Source organism: Nicrophorus vespilloides, unplaced genomic scaffold (genome assembly GCF_001412225.1).
Source record: "Nicrophorus vespilloides isolate i.1.1-1 unplaced genomic scaffold, Nicve_v1.0, whole genome shotgun sequence".
In the NCBI taxonomy this organism is placed as follows: domain Eukaryota; kingdom Metazoa; phylum Arthropoda; class Insecta; order Coleoptera; family Silphidae; genus Nicrophorus; species Nicrophorus vespilloides.
The window spans coordinates 29,977-50,788 of NW_017097280.1; the positions used below are offsets into that span (position 1 = coordinate 29,977).

The following is a 20,812-nucleotide window of genomic DNA, read 5'->3' on the forward strand; positions in this document are numbered from 1 at the left end:
AAGAATATTATGTGGAAAATGTACAACAGTCAATAAAGTTTAAGCTTTTAAAATGATTAAATTCATCAAACTTTAAACAACTTGTTACAGTTTCCTTAAGTGTTTGATTTCCATAACAATATTTACGATACCAAGCAGTGGAGTGGAATGTTTCCGTACTGGTGCAGATGATAGCGCTGTGTGCTTGCTGTATATAAAACACAATATCAATATTCTCAACATTCGATTCTCTGCGCAATATGTTACAACATATGAAGCATGTCTTGTATACTTCTTTGTATTGTATCATCGATTATACATTATCTTTCTATGACATATGTAAACGTATGTATCAATATTACAGACCAATATTTCTTAGTTTATTATTTTCGTAAAACTTATTTAAATTCTTTATATTTTCTAAATGTATAGATTTATAAATAGTCCACTTTGGAAATTAAACCCTTATATGGTCACAAAATGCATACGTTGGAATGGTGGAGGCGCCGGGTAAATTTATGAAGTTAGAAATAGTTGTATTTTTAATTTATTAAATTATAAAATATATTTACGTTTTATTCACCCTTTCTTATTTAATTTAATTAATAATTAAATTTTATTGTTATTAAATTACTATTGGTTTTTCTTAAATTTAGTTGAAATAAACATACAACCTGCGTTTCAATTGAACACCTGCGTTTTAATTTAACACCTGCGTGAATACCTGTATTATAAATGAACACCTGCATTTTAATTTAACACCTGCGTTATAAGTGAACACCTGCGTTTTAATTTAACACCTGCGTGAATATCTGCATTATAAGTGAACACCTGCGTTATAAGTGAACACCTGCGTTTTAATTTAACACCTGCATGAATACCTGTATTATAAGTGAACACCTGCGTTATAACACCTGCGTTATAAGTGAACACCTGCATTATAAGTGAACACACCTGCGTTGCACACCTGCATAAGAAAACAACAATAAAATTATTTTGCGCCTCTCCTACAACTAGTTTTTGAAACCGCTAATTTAAGCATTATATTTCAATTATTTGGAGTCGAAAAACATCAAAAAAATCTTATGAAAACACTTAAAAAAATCTGAAAATGAAGACAGTTAAAATTAAAGTTTTCTGCATTCATTTAAGTTTAATAATTATTTCTAAAACTAATTTACTCAGTATAATTTAATAATACAAATTGAGAGAGAAATTCATGTAAAAAGTCGAAGAGCCGCGTAGTAGAATTGTACTATGTTATCAATATAACCATATTAGAGGACAATCGTGTTGTAAAAGTGTCGTGTTATACGAGTGATACCTGTAAATATATCTGTGAATCCTGTACATTATTGCCACATAATTGGTAAAAGTACAGTAGAAAATTGGGTAAACTTTAATCTGTATTGATCTAATTCTACGGTAGTTATTAAAAAAAATATTATAACATGCTAAAGTGTGTCTGCGGCGTTGTAAAACGAGAGCGTTGTTTCTGAATTGTCTCTATGTATTTTTAATCTAAAAACTTTCCATGTTCCAATCGGAAACTCGATAGAAAGTTGGGAGGGAAATAATAATGGATATAGCAGAAACTGAAAATAAAAGCCCGAGGTTAATTCGAAGTTGCCTCGGAATGTTTGTTTGATATGGACAGATGTGCATACATACATACATACATAAATGCGTTCGGCCAGTGTTCGCAATAATTGTGTTTCCGTTTCGGTCGGAAAGTTCGCAGCTCCCGCCGTAAACTGCGAGAGTTTAAGGAGCCGATGCGATGGTTTTTATGATGATTACACTCTATGCAATTATACAACATTGTATTAGCCTCGAGAATGGCACAAAATACCGTAATGTATGCGGAAACCTAGTCTATGAAACAAAGAGTGTCTGAAAAGTTCGAATACGAATGAAATAGTACACTTATTTTCAGGAGATATTATTGAAACTTTTTCTCTCTATACGTTCTCTCTTTTTTCGCTTTACTATTTTACTCCGCTTTTCACATTTACGTATTTTAATTTCCATAAGCCCTTTGATGTTCAATTGCGTGTAAAAATGTCCTTTATTCCACTGAAACGGATACCATATAATAATTAGCCTTTTTGAACTTTTCGCATGTACAGTACAATTGTATATTTTACTGGAAGCTTTATAAATTTCTACTTTGTCACAGCAAATTTTCAGGTACTCTTAATATCATTTTGTTATATTAATAAATTACGGTTGTCGACAAACTGATTATACACAGGAATGTTACCGACTTTTTTTCTCTACTCTATTCCTTCTATTTGTTACTGCACAATGCGCTATTGTCGTCTTCAATTAAATGCTCGACAATAGCGGACTACTAAAAGAGATGATCCCTTTCCTTATATGAGTCTAAATTGCATTTTTCATTCATTTTTTTTTAATATTATGAGTTCAATAGAGCCACTCACATTCTCCTAGAAAAAATAATAGTTAAATCTGTTAAAATCCGATAAAATATAATTAATATTTCATGAATAATACTAATTACATTACTTATAGAAATATTCCTTTGATGACATAAAAATTGGCTACAGTACATTTAGAGTAGGTATTAATATATAATCAAAAACTTGCATGTGTTGCTTATTACGTATTCCTTTGAACGAAACGTTCTAAGGATGTAAATGTTCTCATCTCATATTTGTGACTAATAAATAAATAATTATCTTTTAATATTATAAAATTATTTCTCATTTACATTTTGAATTGCTAAATAACATTGGAAATTATATAACAATACTTTACTTTTGGATAGTTCTTAATGAAATAAAGTATAACAATACCTAAAAGCTCAGCATTTCCAAAAATGTGAGTCATGAGTTGATTTTTTCTATTTGGAAAACAAAATCCTCTTAACAGAAAAACCCGGTAAGTCTAGTTAGAAAAGTATATTGTTAAAATCGATTTCCATCATTGCTATAACATATTGGAAAGATATTTGAACTTGATTTTATTTTTGGTTTAATATGACACCGGTTTTCCATCAAGAAAGAAAGCTCGGGCCACTTGTAGCATTCCTGGTGTATTTTTCACATCAAAGAGACATATCGCATCGCATTATCACATTGCAAACACGCACAGGAACACAGGAAAGCAAATATTAAATTACTTTCGAGCCAGAAGGGCGCCGCGCGAAAAACACGAACACCTCGTGAACGTAAATTCACCTAATATTTATCTTCAAAATGAAACAAACATATCATCCATATTTTTACTTCGTACGTTTCCTTTATTTATTTTCCCCTCGCTTTATGCTATTTCATTCCCGCGTATAAAACAATAAAAAAAAAGTAATTTCGTTGCTCAGAATGTAGTTGAAACGCGTGGAAAGTCTAAACATTACAACTTGCAGGTGTAAGGTAATATTGCATTCCTAATTTGTGAACGACACAAAAGTTCTGGAGGGGAAACGTAATCAATATCGTAACTTTTCTTAAATTATATTAGTTGAATTCCCTTCGGCACTGGTAAACTCACGGCTGAGTTTTGGCCCAAAAATAATCAAATGAATGCAAACTGAACCAAACAATATAGTTTTGTTTTTTTTTTGTAAACAGAAAGAAACTTAATATCGTTTCCTCGAATAAGCAAAACAGTTTTCATTAGTTTCAATTAACACGTGAGTAATGTTACCCTTATTTGAAAGTGAGTAAATAGACTGTGTGTGTACGAAACAACAGGAAATGCTATTGTTTACAGATGCGAAAACATGAGTAACATATAAGAAACTTAATATTGGCTAAAAGGGAAAGAACATAAATCCTATTAGGTCCAATTAGACCCAAAAAACACGGACGTTTCGTCGCATCCCACAATAGAGAAGCATATTGATTTCCTTATATGTACCACAGGTTGTGCGGTTGTGCATTCGGTGTAAGAAAGAGGTGAAGCACAAAGTATAAAATCGAACTATTGGAATTCGTCCAGAGCATTTGGCAACTTCATACAATAAAAAGTTTAATGCTGGAAAATATGCTAAAGCAATTATAGAAAGCGGAAACTTCGACGTAGATCGTTTTAATATAAAACATTGTAACAAGTTTATTTCTTTTACATTATAATAATCATAGTCATAATAAATATAAACGACCATCATCGAAGATCGACAATCAAAATATGTATATTCTACTTCATCTATTTCATTATTTTGGCGAATTACAGCTAAATGAAAACAACATATTCATTTTTCATTTTTTCAACTTATAGCCAAATGGATGAAACCACAGCAATGTGTACTACATTCCCCAAGCATTCAGCTTTCACATACGACTATTATATATAATTTACTAAACTTAATTTATGAAAATGTAATGAAATATTGAAGGTAAGATAATATTTAATATTATATTTCTATTACTTTCTTTCAGATAACATGTAACAGTGCTTTATAAAAATGTTAATAGTCTTGTGTTATTATATATATTTTTCGATGGAATCTCATTATTCTTTGATACGCCATTATCTTTTGATTAGTGATCAGTATTGATCTCCTTGCAAAAGTAGTCTGCGCAATTTCCTTTCTAAATAACAATAGAAAGAAGAAAACATCCGATCCCGTTCATTTTACCATCAATACATCACAGTGAATTTCACGGGAACTAATTATTTTTGAGTTAAAAAAAAATTCGGTGATGATTACTTGGAACAAAGAAAGAGGTTATCGTGGACCATTAAAATTTAACAACAATGCGCTGTGGAAATGAAAGGACGTTCGACAATAATGTAGGTCATGTTTGCTGTATCTGCATAGTGGTGCAGATCGTTTGAAGGAATGTCCGGAAAGAGACGAGAAAGAGAGAAAAAAAACCGTTAATACAGTGAAAGCTTTAAGAGATAAAGAAAGGAAGCCAGAAACGAGCATCCCAATCCAAACAGAATAGGTAAACTCGGGCCGGGCTAGATTTCATACAGCTTTTCATCTATTCGAACGAGCTGGGTTATTTATGTTAGGCTTTTGCATCAAAGCAGTTTTGCGACGACCCCCGAAGGGGTGCGCGCGGGGTTACGTGGAGGTCAGAGCGGAGAGTTACCAATTCGACGAACATATTGTATGACCCTCTGGGGATTTGCGGTCTTGCAACGTCGCGACGCTCCGCAAGGATATCGCCCGGCAACGAAATCGGCTGATTGATTTCAGCCGATTTCGGAGCGGCGGAGCGCGTCTTCGGTTGACCTTAGCCTTCTTCCGTGAAGCACGATGATGCATCATGATGCACAACACTCATCACGGTCGACGAAACTCATCGTTTTCATTGAGAACAATTGATTTTAAACTCTGCATGGAAAGGTTTGTTCTCGAAGCAGTTCATGCAGATGTTTATCTGAGTGGATTGCAGCACTGTGTCAATGACAGAATCCGTAATGGAGATCGTTCGCAGCTGTTGCATATAATTGATAAACAACCTATTCAATTATTACTAATTACTTCACATTACGTTTTGTAATTATTGAATTTACCTGACACATCATTTTGACTACTTCTATTAAAAACCTCTTTAAATTCTAAACAAAATATTATCTAATTAAACAAACTCACAGTTGATTGTTATAAATCCAATCTAATTTCATTTTCCTACAAACAAACATTTTCTAACATTATTTAGATTTATTCTCTTTTCATTTAAATATGATAATTGTAGTTGATCTTAGAATTAATAATTATAATTTTAAGAACAGTTCTTGTCTCAAATTTTATGACTTGTATAAATTTCAGTGATTTAAGTGTTATCAATAGAATAATAAGCTTAATTCACATAGAAAAACGCTAAAATGAAGTCAAATTACCAATCAAAATAATATCAAATTATATCGTACATTCTTAAATCTAATAGATTGTAAAACATATTAGATTACAAAAATAATTAATACCATTTTATTTAACACGAAATGAAATTAAAAAAAAATTAAACAGTGAATATCACAGGAATAAAAATATGTAAATCTGTTTACGATTGCAACGAGACGCCAAATGCAGCGAAAAAAAAGTTTATTCAGGTTAAACCAAAACCTATTCGCACACTTTTATAACTTTTAATTAACTTTCGAATGCGGAAGCTGTTTTTCACGTGCACATTTTATTCTACGGTTATTTTTTTTTTTATATATATATGTACATAAGCACTGCACAATTTATTCCACTAGTTTAAAGTAATGTTTGACATTCGCAAAAATAAATATAAATCTCGCAAAAAACATACCGGAAATTATGAAATTATAATTGCAGTTGGATGTAGTTTGTGTATAAGTACTTACTACTACATGTTATGTTATGTTAATTATAATTATTCAAATTAAATTTCATTTAATACTTTAGAAAATAATTATTGAATACAGCAATATCTCGCATAGTATCCGTACTTGACAGTTTGAAACTGGTATAATCGAGGATTTTAATACATTTTCATTGATAAAAATAATCCAACACTATGTAGTAAAATGCTGTCAATCATTTAATTAATATGAAACAAACGGATTGTCAATATATAATTAATTACAATTATTTCGTTTCTAAAACAATAATATAATTTTACTGGACTCTTACTTATTTCGGTATAAATATTGCAGAATTAGTTATAAATCCAGGTGAGTAAATATTGATGATTATGCTATTCTCGGTATTAGCAAAAGTTAAATTATATTTGCTATTACGTAAAGAGGTTTAGATGTATTCAATTAGTTGAGCAGTTCAGCATTCTGGCTTCCACTAAGGCTATTATCAAATGTATGTTTAAATACTGATATAATATTAAGGAATTGAGATGCGGTGGTTAGAAATGAAAAACATAATTTACGAGCATTAAAATGTTAATACATTGGCGAGTAAACAATGGGGGAGGATTGGCGTTCATTAGAAGTATATTTATGAATGAGTGGGGGTGGAAGGGGGTTGAGAATAATTCAGAGAAGCGATTATTATGAGCCTTGAGCGCCTTCTGGAGAAGGAGGAGAAGAAGAAGAGTTTTGTGTTTCGTTGAGAAATTGAGCCATTTTTCACTTAGGGCGGCGAGCCCATTTATCGATCCTCGGAAGCTGCCAGCCGCAGCCTCCTCTGGACAGTCCAACACCCTTGAAACATCACTCCAAACACATTCGCAACATAAGAAATTCCATCCAACATGCATCACTTGTCCTAAAACGATTTGCGTTTTTTTATTCTATAGCAATCCTCTTTTTACATCATCAATACGTACATATTTTTTCTATGTGATTCTATAGCAAACAGGACAAACAATTGTACCGAAATTCAAATGCGTTGTGAATATGCGTTAGTTATCCTGTGTTTCTCAATTCTTTTTTTATCTTCAATACGTACATATTTTTTTCTAATTGTTCGGTAATTCAAAGACAAAACAGAATTGGGACTATGATCAAAATGCGTTCAAACACATTCGCAACATAAGAAATTCCATCCAACATACATCAATCCTTTTTTTTTAATCCATAGCAAAGCGGATTGATTGAACAGTCAATCAATTGTACCGGAACGCAAATTCCCAGAATTGGGATAATTGGGACGATGATCAAAGTGCGTGTGCATCGTGATTACCTAATCGATATCTAATAGCGAGCCGTTCTATTTTTTTTTTGTTGTACAACTGGAGTATACGTCATTTTTGGAATTGGCTTCCACTGTATGCAGGGGCCAGGTTAAAACGGTTTATACGGCGCTTTAAATCGAGTTTAGCTAATTCATTAAAAGCTTTACTCCAGCTATAAACAGTGATTACAGCGAGCGTGATGTGTCATAGCTGAGGTAAAGTCTCGAGGTCTAAGCCAGGAAATTGGCGCCATTACTCAAAGCGACCACTCGGAAATCACACACATACACACACACCTTTCTTCCATCTGCACTTTTAAAGATGTAACTCAAAATAACTGCATTCACTAATTATAACTCATCTATGATAATCAAGTCGAATTTGGACCGTCTTTTTAATTATAAATATTAGTCTTCAGACCAATCAAAGCAACTTGGTTCCCAGGATGAACCACTTGCTTTATGGTCTTTGCACTCATTCCAGAAAACTTTATGACGATCAAAGTGTTTAGTTTATTTACATAAAATACAATTTCTTGTCTTTTTTTCTTATTCATTTTATATTAACATTTTTAATTAAAAATGTTTATGTTTTACAAATTTAAACTAGAAACTATAACGGTTTTTTTTTAATCGTTTTTCAAATTAATCCAAGAAACGAAAAACGTTGTAAATTAAGTCTCTCCTATATTATTCTTCTGTGATCATTATGCAAGCGAAAAAGATAAGAACCCTACAAAAAAAGGAAATAGCAAAAGGTCGATTCGTTGCTCTGAAAACATCGCATCGTTGGATCAATCCTCATTGAATAGGTCTTAATTGCTCAGCATTGCAAATGAAAGGGGGGCGGCCGCTTTGATGGAATTTATTTTTGTTTGTTGGGGAAAGGGAAAAATAATTATGTGAGTGCCGAGGAGGATGGACGAAGGGTTTTTTTTTTTTGGGTAATTGAATGCACAGCGAATGGGCAAACGGTAGGAGAAGCCCTTTACAGAATCCGCAATGTAACGGCAGCAACCTTTTCTAAATGTTTCCATTCGTTCACATTTCTTCGCGACTTCCGCACTTCTTCCTCTGCACGCTTCCGGCCGATGCAAAAGTTTCCTCTGCATTCGAAAAATGCAATGAAAGTATTCTTTCTAATAGCAATTCCAGTAAACTACTTATGAAATTACGGTATTGTCGCCCGGCCAACAAACGTATAAGTAATTTGCTAGGATACATAAAGTAGCAAGTTTCACGGAATACTTCAACCCCTCGTTTTGGAAACTTTTAAATGGGTTTTAGTGCTTGAAGGGTTTCAACTAAATGATTTATATTAAATTGTTTCACTTGATTTTCAAATAAGTTTTCACTCGCTTAGCTACTACAGCAATGAAATGTAATAATTGTTTTAAACTATATCGAACAACTACAACTACTTTTATATTTGAATAAAATATAAAAACTATTACATACATTTTAATGAATTCAACACAAATAACACAAGACCCTCATAACATATTCTACGACAAAACACGATGTCCCTAATGTTTTTTTAAACGTAACTCCATCACTCGTATATTCTACAGGTGGTCATCTTCGTGTACAAAAATAGGTTGATACAAACAACATCGACTATGATAGAAAACTACTCTTTTATTCATCGAAAATATAAGAATATTTTAATATATACAGTAATACCTCCTGCTTCGATTAGTACTCATACACATTTAGGATTGAAATTTTCAAAACAAACTAAATTTTAATTAAGCAAAATAAATTCTAAAAAAAATATTAGTTTTATACATAAATTTTTCAATTCAAGTCTCTTGAGTGTCCTCGATTAGTCCGGTTTCAAAGAGTCAGGGAAATTAACGGAACCTGTATTATTGTTTTGTTTTAAATTTATTTCACTAATTCGTCTTCATCATCGAATTTCTACAATAGTTTACAAAGTGTAATAATAGTATCTCTATTTTCTAGGAGTTTTAAAAATAACAAACGTTGTATTGATTAGCGGATATTCCGAGTATGCGGTTATGGTGAACTCGAACAACATTCTCGTTCGACCGTTTTGAAACTTTACAAACTACGTAGTTCGGTGATCCTGGACGATCCGCAGGACCACATCAAATAATAATTCTACTGAAATTCCATACTCTCCAGTCGTTTACTGCATCGATTAGCGTTACAATGATTTCGGATACCAGTTCATAAACCAAATTTTGTTTATTATCTAATGCACCCAAATTGCCACATCAATAGATATTTAGTAAATTTCATCTTCAATTCAAGTTTACAGTAAATTTACATTGCAGGGATTTACATCCAATATTCTCATATGTTTGTACAATATTGTTATTGCATTGAATTACCATTTGATTAATTTGAATTTGCATTGAAATATAGTGTCTGCAGGTATAAATCTCAGTTTAGTATAAAGTTTGTCGGATGTACATCGGAAGCGGATGTTCTGAATTGCCAGAGTACCCAAATTAATTATAACTAATATACTTGAAATATTGATTAACATTTCCTACATATAAACGTCGAGCGGTCAAGAGTTTGTATTTATTTTCAAGCTCTTGTACACTCGCAAATTAGAGTATGATATGAAATATGATATATTTATTACTACAGTCAATAACTTCATGCGTATATTAATTCATTAATTATCATAAATATTATTGTTATTCTTGTATTTCATAACAGATTTAATATAATCAAAATTTAATAAATTTATTTTGATCGCATTGCGTTTTTTATATAATTTAATTGAAATATATAACGATTTTCATAAAATAATAAAAATAACTTTTAAACCTTTGCGGACGGAAATCGCATTTTCAACTGCAAAACTGCTGTTTTTTAAGTTATGAGGTATTTCACCTATGTAAAGAGTAGGGCGGATATATTTGCCATTCTTCCATGTTCATGTTTATAAAAATCACTTCAAAATGCTTCTAACATCAATATGTATTAAAAACCAATGTTCAATAGTCTCTAATCATATTTTATAGTCGTCACTTTATAGGTCATTTTGAAATTTAGTGAAATATATCTTTACGTGAATGTTTCATAAAAAAATATAGGCAAAAGGTTGATTAGCTTAGTTTTAAAACGAGTTGCAATAATTAATAATCTACTGAAATCAAAACGGTTTTATGCAATTTTATACACACATTGCAGCCGTTTGCTTTATATAACAAATCATCGTCTTAGTTATGCGTATATTAAAAAAAAACAAACTGGGTTGCACAAAATATTGTATTTATTTTGAATACAAATGGGTTGGTCTAAACTGAATCAATACTAAGAAAAACGAGATATATTAAAAGAATATTTTCCGTTCCATCTCGAGGTATTTACTCTGTGCGAAATATTTTTGCTGTGGGAGAGAAACAGGACGAATTCTGCGGAGGATAAAGGATGAAAAAGAGAGAGCGAGATAAAAAAAAACGTAAATATAATAGCAAAAGTAAAAATTCCATGGGACAGACGACATTGCTATTCCCGAAAGCTCGCGCACACACATTTAGACAGAGAGACACACATAGACAGAGACACACACACACTCTTTTGTTTCCCCTCAACCCTCATCGATTTTCGCAATAGTCCGATGACCTTATTCCCTACAATCTCCCTATGCGCAATAAAAATTCTTCCGAACTCCCACACTCATACTAACTCAGTCGTTCGCAGTCGCACAATGGCCCTTGTTGAAAACAAAAAGAAAATAGAAGAACTGAAAGAGAGGAAAACTAATTCTCTTCGTTTTCATCCATATATTTTGTTATTATATAAATTTTGTTGATATATTATTTTTCGTGCATTTTTTTTTTCGTGTAATTCTTGGTACAATCTAATTACCGCCCGTAATCCATCAGAGCGGCGGCACGCTAAGGCCATTGTGTAATCGCTAATAACTCATCACGGGCATACACTAGGTGTGCGTACTTCCATGCTACTCAAATTAGATAATCATTAATCATGGACCCATTTATGTTCTCCTTCGTCCTTGTTTTTCTTGGAAATTCTGCAATATTTCGCTAATGAATCGATCAATAAAACAAGAAAAACAAATAAAACCAAAGTATTTTAAAACAAAGTATTCAATATTTTTAATTTCCGGCGCTGAGCTGTTCTGAAGTACGCAGCAAAAGTTTGAAGACTGTACGTTTTAGATGGATTTCTGGGTTTGGATCATCAGTTCATGACTTTGTTATTTAAAAGAGCTATTGATTATTAATCAACATTGGCCAAAGTAGTCGGATATCCTTGTTTAAAATAAAGCCTTCTTCATTCTTACATCCTCTACTTTAACTTGAATTTCTCTCTCGATTCGACATGAGGATTGTATTATTTTCAATTAATTGTAAATGTTTGGAAGAGTTACCCAAATTGGATCGATCCAATTGCAGAAAAAAACCAAAACGATCAAAGAAACTGAGGAAGAAGATGTGATACATAAAATGACACACTGACAGTTGATCATTATGGTTAGATGACTAACATACATGGAATTATTTTACTATTATCAGTAATGTATTAATGATTAATAAATTTATATATAATAGCATATTGAAGTATATTCAATAGAGTTTACGTATATTGTTCAAGAAAGAGCAACAAATAAATTTGTAAAAAAAAGCATGCTAAGTCATATTTATCTACAAACAAGCATATAATATATATATATGGTTATGTTTAGCTCCATAAATTAAATTTTCCATGTTGGTTTCGTATTGGAATTCTGGAGTTGGACATTGAAGTGTCGACGATGAACTATCGAGGTGGAAGGCAGCGATTCCGGATTCCAAACCCTAGGTCTCCCGCTCGAAATCCTGGATCGCTTCCTTCCATTCTGATAACCACATGTAGACCAACAATTTCGACAGTTGGTGTCCTTCCCGCTTTGGTAACCCACACATTTCTAGTGCTTGTAAACATATGTCTGGAGTCTTGACGATCTTGGTGTATATTTTAATGTATTAATATATAGCAAATGAAAATTAATATTAAAAAAAATAGTAAAATTGCAATTAATAAAAATAATTACCAAAGAAAAAATATTAAATACAATATTAATTCTATTATTAAGCAGACTACATTTAGGGATATTGCAAAGAAATTGTTTGAAGCATTACATAAAAATTTGTCATATTAATTTTTTTAACCCTTTGTGGACGGACATTTTCCAAAGTCGCATTTCTAACTGATTTCTGCAAAACTGTTGTATATTATTAAGTTCTGGCGAAATCTCATGTGTAAAGAAAATTGCGCATTCGAAATTGGTTAATTTATAGAAATATATGATAATTGTGTGTTCAAATTTGAAAGCGAATACAAAAGCTATATAACAAAATAATGAAATGTTAACTGGAATGAAATATGAAACATGATAAATCCAGAATAATTAACTATTTAACTACATCCTTTTTTTTTGTATAAATTTGGCATATGTAACATAAATAAATGTATCCTTGCTTTAGGTTTCAGTACAGTTTTTATTTGTCATTGAGGAGCGTGGGGATGCTTTAAGATTGGCTGTGAATGAGCATCCGCTTTATGGTCAACAAAGGGGATTCCTGAAATATTCAGGTGCAAATCGGGAGCCATCAATTTATGGGCGGAAGCGAGAGGTAGATGGGATTAAAGTTGCAGGAGATGCGAGCAATTTTATTGCGCAAAAGTTTTGTGTAATGCCTTTTATGGAGGCGTGCTTTACGGTGTGTACACGTATGAATGTAATCCGTTTTTCGAAAATACGTCGTATTTTGTAGTCGCGATTGCAATATGAAATTGTGGATGGAAGTCGTCCGTCCCATCATCCTGCTGTAGGTGGCTTCAATCTTCTGGCACCCCATTGTCTCGCCGTTAATTGTCCATTGGGTAATGAGTTCGAGGGCTTCACTATTTCCGACTTCTCCAACTCCAACTGGGACTATTATTAACGAGGAAATAGATTTTCGGAGGCGAAATTAAAATTTCCAACGAAATTATGCACGTTTGCATTTTTAATTAAAACTCCGGGCGGCTCTCACCGCGCATTATTATTAATAATGCGGCGAAGGGAAACAAACGAAGAATAAGGAGAGGAAAACAGACAAAAAGTAGTAAGAAAGAAAAACAAAGGGGAATCGCACAAATGGAAAAAGCGGAAGGAAGAGGAAGAAAAGTGGATTTTCGCATCGCCTTCCGCGCCACAAATATTTCCTCATCTTAAAAAAAGTAATTGTGTTTCGCAAGTAGTTTTACCTGGATAATTGCGAATTGTTGTGTCGGTTAAAAGCGTTTCTTTGAAGCGTATAAATGTAAGAATGCCATCCGTGTGCCAAGACGCAGAATCGTTAACCGTATGCAAACGAGAACATCAATAATCAGCTTCACAGACGAAATTCACCAGGTGGCAAATTCTCAGAATGTCTCACCACCACTGCATGCATAATAATTTATTCTTGGTGCGTCCCAATTCAAAGTACATGAAATTGGAAATAACAGACACTTACTCTATTTTATTCCATTCTAATCAAAAACGTTTTTAAATGTATTTATTGTTATCATTTCCAGAGCGCCGTAACAAAAGTTATTTTGTCTTTTTTTTTATGAAATTGTTTCAATAATTATAGTATTTACTAATTTTATATTAGCGAAATTTGCATATTGAATTAAAAATACACGGTGAATATTCTATAACATCAACTCATAATATTATGCAACAATACTATGTTAAACTTAATGCGTTAGTGTCTTGGGAGCAGTAGCATTTAAAATCTGCGCTCGCATTAAAACTTAATGAAATTTCTTCAGTGAATGTTAATTAATGGTTAAGATTACAATTTTCTCCTCCGTGCCAATTACACACGAAAGTTTATATAATGTCGGCGAATTAGTGCTGGGGTTGAGGAGAACTCCATCTCCATATCATTAGTCGCCTCACTTTTATATCGCATCTTTAGCCACAATTATTATTTTTGTTTTTTTAACTATTAGTTGAATACACACAATAACTGTGCATCTTCGATGGTAAAACGTGACTTGAGACCGTAATATTATTGAACAATCGAAGCTATTTACATGTCGCTCTGAATATAAATCACATCTCCAGATATTTAATGACACAAGTTTCCTTACAATTGTCTCCGAACGAACGGATGCGTAACGATTCTTATTAATTCAGTCAATATGACTTCGAAAATTGCAACGGAATTCTGAACTGAACGTTGCAGATGGAGCGGAATATAGATCCATTTAGTCCATGTTCTGACCCATGTTACTTTCCCTTTCTTATAGACGTTTTTACCAAGATACCAAAGCATAGTCGAGGCGCTACAACACACACTCACATATATACAATAAGTCTTCGCACACACAGCTAACACACATTTCGCCGGTCGCATAAAAACGATCCGGCTTTTATTAAATCGCCAACAATATTTGCTACACACTACAAATACAAATAAAAAAGGAGACACGAAAGGAAACCACAGGAGAAGACATTTCACTGTGTATATGTCAAGTTCAGGGATTCAGATTTATACCCTAAGCGTATAACAAATATACTTTCATAAATAACACCTACTTATTTCACACATTTGTCTTATTATATAATAAATATTAATTTTATTTATGCGTGTATGAAAATATATAAATTAGGCAATACGACATGTACGTATAAGATACTTTATACTGATCTTAACTCTCTTCCAATATGAAGGTTAGATCAGCTAGAAAGTAATATCTTGTGGATTTAACAGGGTTACAAACCCGGAGTCTCGTAAAATTTAGCTTCGCCAATACATACAAATTTCCTCTAAACTCAAGCAGACACATAAATCTCCTCGGATCCAATATTTATTAATAAATTCACAAAACATCGTATGCATTACACATACCTAATTAACTTTAGTCTCTAGTAAAACTTATACAATTCAACATATTATACTTATACCTCGGATAAACTTTAACTCTAATAACAAAGCTTCGATGTAACGAAGTCCGCAATTGTCTAAAAACATAGAGTTCTTGGAAAGAAATCATTAATCCTATTCGTATAATCAATTTATAAAGAAAACATATTACATTTTAATCTTCTTAGTTAGAACTGCAATACTAATAAACAGAGTGATTAATATTATAATTTTGTAATAAAACTTGGAACACTATAAATATGTGTTTGTTACGGTATTACGTCATAGGTAAAGAGTACGTGCTACATGCTATAGTTCTAAAGCCGATATTAATTGCGTCCGCTAGGATGGAAACAGTGTTCAAATTGGACTGATCCTAAATTATTATACTAAATACCTAAGGATAATTGCTCTAACCCTAAATACCCAGCAAACCGTACGCATTATCTTTAATTCAACTTAAATTGTTATAATGTAACATGTATCATAAATAATTAGATTTAATTTTAATAACCTAATAGATGATTTACTTGATGAATGTTGTAAGAGATGTTTCGCATTTAATATATTCTATTAATAGATTTATATAATAGTAATAAACTGCATTCTCCTGAAAATCTCATAACAATCTAATGCACAATTAGATTATGATTACGTTAAATTATCGTTGATGGAATTGCAAATGGGTTTTCAAGAAAGTGCCGTCACTAAAAATTACAAGTTTGTTGTTCAATATTGCGTGTAAAAGCCTAATTACGTGTCGCAGATTCTGCGACGTTCCGCATTGAAGAAGAAAAATAATGAAAACGTCTGAGAAGAAAATTAATGAAAAATCGATTAATGTTCAATTAAAATACTTGAAAGAAAAGATTAAATTCTTTCTATTTGGTTTATTTTATTATTGTTACATTATTTTTTTAATAAAAGTATATCTGAAACATATAAAATCAATTCAGTTTTCCCATGAATTGAATGTATACAAAAGCGGCCGTAAAAGTAATTTTCTAAAATAATCGAATCGATTGGAATTACCTGTCACGATAAACAAATAGTATTTGTCCATATTTTTGATGCTTTCAATCAATCAACTTCCACGTATAATCTTTCACACGTGTTGATCGCTTAAAAGCATTCAACTTCGATCTAAGATACACCACCACCACCGCCGCCCTCCCATCAATCTCATCAAACCAAATGGAACATGAAGATAAATTATATTTGGTTCTACATAATTACGTTCAATATTAATGAATCGCCTTAGGGTCCAGTTTGCACATTCATCTTTATTAATAAATGAAATTTCATTCGACTCGCTTACGTTTATCATAGTAAATATCTGTAAAGTGAGAAAAACCTTAAAGACCGTCAACTGATATCTGAAAACGTAATTTGTAAACTGAAACTTGACATTCATAAATTGTTTAAACTTTTTCTAAATCTAGTAGAACCTCGGTTCTCGAAACATGTCATATTAGAACATTTCCTTGCATTATATACTATACTTCATACAAACAGGTTAAGTTGTCTGTCTATCTATTTATTGAGTTTATTTTATTGCTGTTATAATTATTATATTGTATTTCCATTATTTTTGTTAACGATATTTTTGATGAATAATTAGATTTAAATCTGGGTATATTATTTCCGTTTTAGAACCTAATTATATTCGACAACTAAGGTTTCAGAATATATACAATAGTTGAGCGTTAACGAACAGTTCGGGTAACAAATCGGGTAACGAACACTTTAACAAACGAATAATCGGTTAACAAACAATTTGTATAATAGTCTTTGAACTATTGGCTAGGAACAATCGAAAATTGCCTTTTAATACTGTCATTGTTTGTAAATTAAATGAACGCTTCGGCCGAAACTGATTTGCTTTCAATGTTCACAACGTGTTACACCCTAGATTACATACAACAAGGCCTTATTATTTTAAACTTACAACAAACACACGTATACATTGCGCAAACTTTCGTGCCGGCAACTGGAATACGAAATTTAACATATATATATAAAACAGAATTCATTGCATAATTCTTGTAAAACTGATCTTTCCTTAAAATACTTATCTTCTTATCGAAATTATGTCTGAGAGTATTCATGGTTTTGTTAGGAGGTAATCTTGTCGAGTGCACAACAGGATTGTATGGAAGGAATCAATTTGACTAAGGCTTTTGTTCTATGAACAATATATATATATCTATGCATATTCGGTTTACCTTAAGAACATTGAATGGCATGAATGAAACTCTAGTAAATTTCAAATACGATTACAAAACCAATTAGTATAATTAATGTGATTACTACATCCATTGTATAATAATAATAATAATAATAATAATAATAATCAAGTTTATTGACCAAGAGAATACAAAGAAAACAAAATAAAATAAATTTACAATGAGTACATTTGGCCAAAGGGAACCGAATCAGTTTTTCCAAGTAGAAAACAAAAGATCAACTGTTCTTCCTTCGGTCCCGAAAAAAATAAAATAAATATAAAGTACACAATTAGCCCACAAATAAAAAGCAAGTGAAATTATAGTAAATAAACAAGGTAAAAATCATATAAATATATCATATAAATAGAAAAGTACATAAAGACAAAAATATAAAATATATAAAAGAATATCTAATAATAATCTAATAGATTCAATTAATTAATATTAATAGCAACATTTTTTTTAAACAAACAAACATAATTATTTTTTATACATGATAAATGATCGATTTATGTCTCTTTTGTGTGGTTTATTGTAGCCCAGTTTCAAACAGTCCGGAATATTGGTGGAACCCGGACTATGTAAAGTTTTTGTTCTATATTAATTTATTTATTTATACCAAATTAATACCAAATTTTCATTATGCACTCAATGTCAAAAAATAGAGTTATCCAATAAATATATAAGAGTGATCTAACTGGATGAAAATAAAATAGAAAATAACACCTGTTATGAAATTTTCGATTGATTACAAAAGTTAAGCAAGTATAATGAGATTTTATCAGTAATTATGTAAAATTATTCTAAAATTCCTCTCTACAATTTGAGTCTAGATTCAACCATCAAGGAAAACGGTGGTAGGTTCTTTAGGAAAGCAGAAGGAACTTGTGGTCATGAGGAGAACAGAAAGGAAATGGCTTCCCATGTGAAGAACCTTATGTCCGGCCGAAAGTAGAAGATTGGTAATTTCTTTGTATAATGCACGATCGTCGATGAGTTATATTATGTTACTTTGTTATTTTTGTAAGTATAACAGTTGAAATATATTAAAATATCTTAGTATAAATCGAGAAGGCGTAGTTTAGACTTTAATTGATAATACTAATGATATTTGTTATTTTATATCTTACATAATTGCCAAGTTGTATAACTCATCTCATATGTTAATTTGTTATTTTTTTAAGTATAACAGTTGAAATATACTAAAATATCTTAGTATAAATCAAGAAGGCGTAGTTTAGACTTTATTTGATAATACTAATGATGCTTGTTATTTTATATCTTACGTAATTGCCAAATTGTATACAAAACGATTTTATGTATGTAATTAAGAAGGATCTTACCCAGATGTGTAGATCCTGAGTTTTAATATTACAAAATTAAAATATATTGTTAAGCAGGAGGAAGCAAATACGAAGCAAAGGTATTTAAAGTAATTCAACGAAATAAGCGAAACGTTTTGCAGACGTGTGCAGAATAGTGGCCCGCAAAGTCATATGAAAAATAAAGAAAGTGTAAATAATACTGTTTGTATATATACCTGGTACAAGTCTCGGTCCGTTGATGGTAGTGAGTGGTCCACTGCCATACTTGACGTGACATGGATCTGCATTGCTGGAAACGATGGCGATTTCATCGAGTTCGTGCCCGTCCTGATAATGGTGGGCAGTGAGGGTGGCGATGCCGCCGCCGACGCCGACGCCGCCACCTCCTCCACCGCCCGCACCTCCGCCGTGTCCCACCAGTCTGCCTACAGACGAGGAGTCCTGCGACTGCTTGCGCCCTCGCCAGCTTAACACGAGCCGTTTCGCCGTTGACATCACGCCATCATGGTCCTACTGACTCACCCCTAGCCTAGCTCGACACCCCCAACAGCAGCAGCAGCAACAACACTACCACCGCCGCAACCGCTGCTACCTCAACTTCCAACTAGATGCCTCACCGACGACCCTCTGCGACGACGTCCAATTCTCTTTTGACAAGTTTATACACCATTTCTGAAATTATATAAACATACATAATCATTTCTTTATCATTCAGCATTAAAAACAAACTAATATGTTCGTATGTATGTTTTTCTTTCACATAAAAAGTAAAGTGATAATAATCTGAAGAAATAAAATGATTAAAATTCTAGCAATGTTTACATATAATAATGAGCAATTGTATAAATAACCCGGCGCGTCCACCCAATATATAGAAGGGGACATAGAAATAAATATGTAATATTACGAAATAATCTAACAAAAAGGGATTTCAAATATGAGTGAAGGCTAAAATAATAATTTATATTTCGTCGAATCAAATGCATTTTTTTAAATTACCCGCGTCCATACGAGTTGAAACCAATTATAACATAATCAAATGAAAGTATCTTGCATAACGTAATAAAACAGATAAATATCTGTATTAACTATGCTATATATTTTATGTATTTTATACAATTCTAACTTATTAATTAACACTTCGATTTATTATAATTGGTAAACAAAAATATAATAAATTTTACTCTAAATATTTTGTAAATAATATTTATCGTATACAAACATTCCGCACTTAATTTAATAAAATTATCATTAATGAATTCCATTGAAAACAGATTGATTGTATAATTGAATTAACAATGTAAATAGATGTGCAAAATGTATTATTTCGATGTTACATTACACTGTAATACTTGGAAATGGATGTGGGGAAATCACTTCCATCACATATATATAAGATAAGATAACATCTGATAATATTTAGCTGTAATTAATGCATGTAGCTTGATGTATAAATAGAAGATAACAGCAAATAATATATTTTTAGCTCAGTGTATATAATTTAGCAAAAACGCGATTACAACACAAGAATTATTAAAGCACTAACTGTTACAATTCATTATTTTTTTTGTATATACGAAACATTCTAAAACTCAGCGTAGATTTAATTAATGTTTTACAACAGCAACCAAAAAAAAAGGCCGTGAATTGATTGCAGACAAAAAAGGGCAGTTAGTTCCATAAGAACACTGTCATAAATTGTGAAAGTTTATAATAGCTCTCCTTGCTTTAGACTTGAAATAAGGCGCACAAGAACTTGAGACTTTCGTTAAGTAGACATGCCATTAAATTGAGCTTTTGAAATGCCATTAACTG

At 31.9% G+C, this 20,812-nt stretch overlaps 1 protein-coding gene across 1 annotated transcript in view; it reads right to left on the minus strand.

Annotated features, from left to right (window-relative positions):
- Nucleotides 1-20,812, minus strand: part of LOC108559628 (cyclic nucleotide-gated cation channel alpha-3-like) — a gene marked incomplete at its 3' end in the record, with an annotated part of 49,514 nt that overhangs the window by 22,686 nt on the left and 6,016 nt on the right. Inside the window, exon 2 of the mRNA XM_017916962.1 lies at nucleotides 19,213-19,669. Coding sequence (XP_017772451.1) covers nucleotides 19,213-19,492 — 280 coding nt within the window. The remainder of the gene's footprint in view (nucleotides 1-19,212; nucleotides 19,670-20,812) is intronic.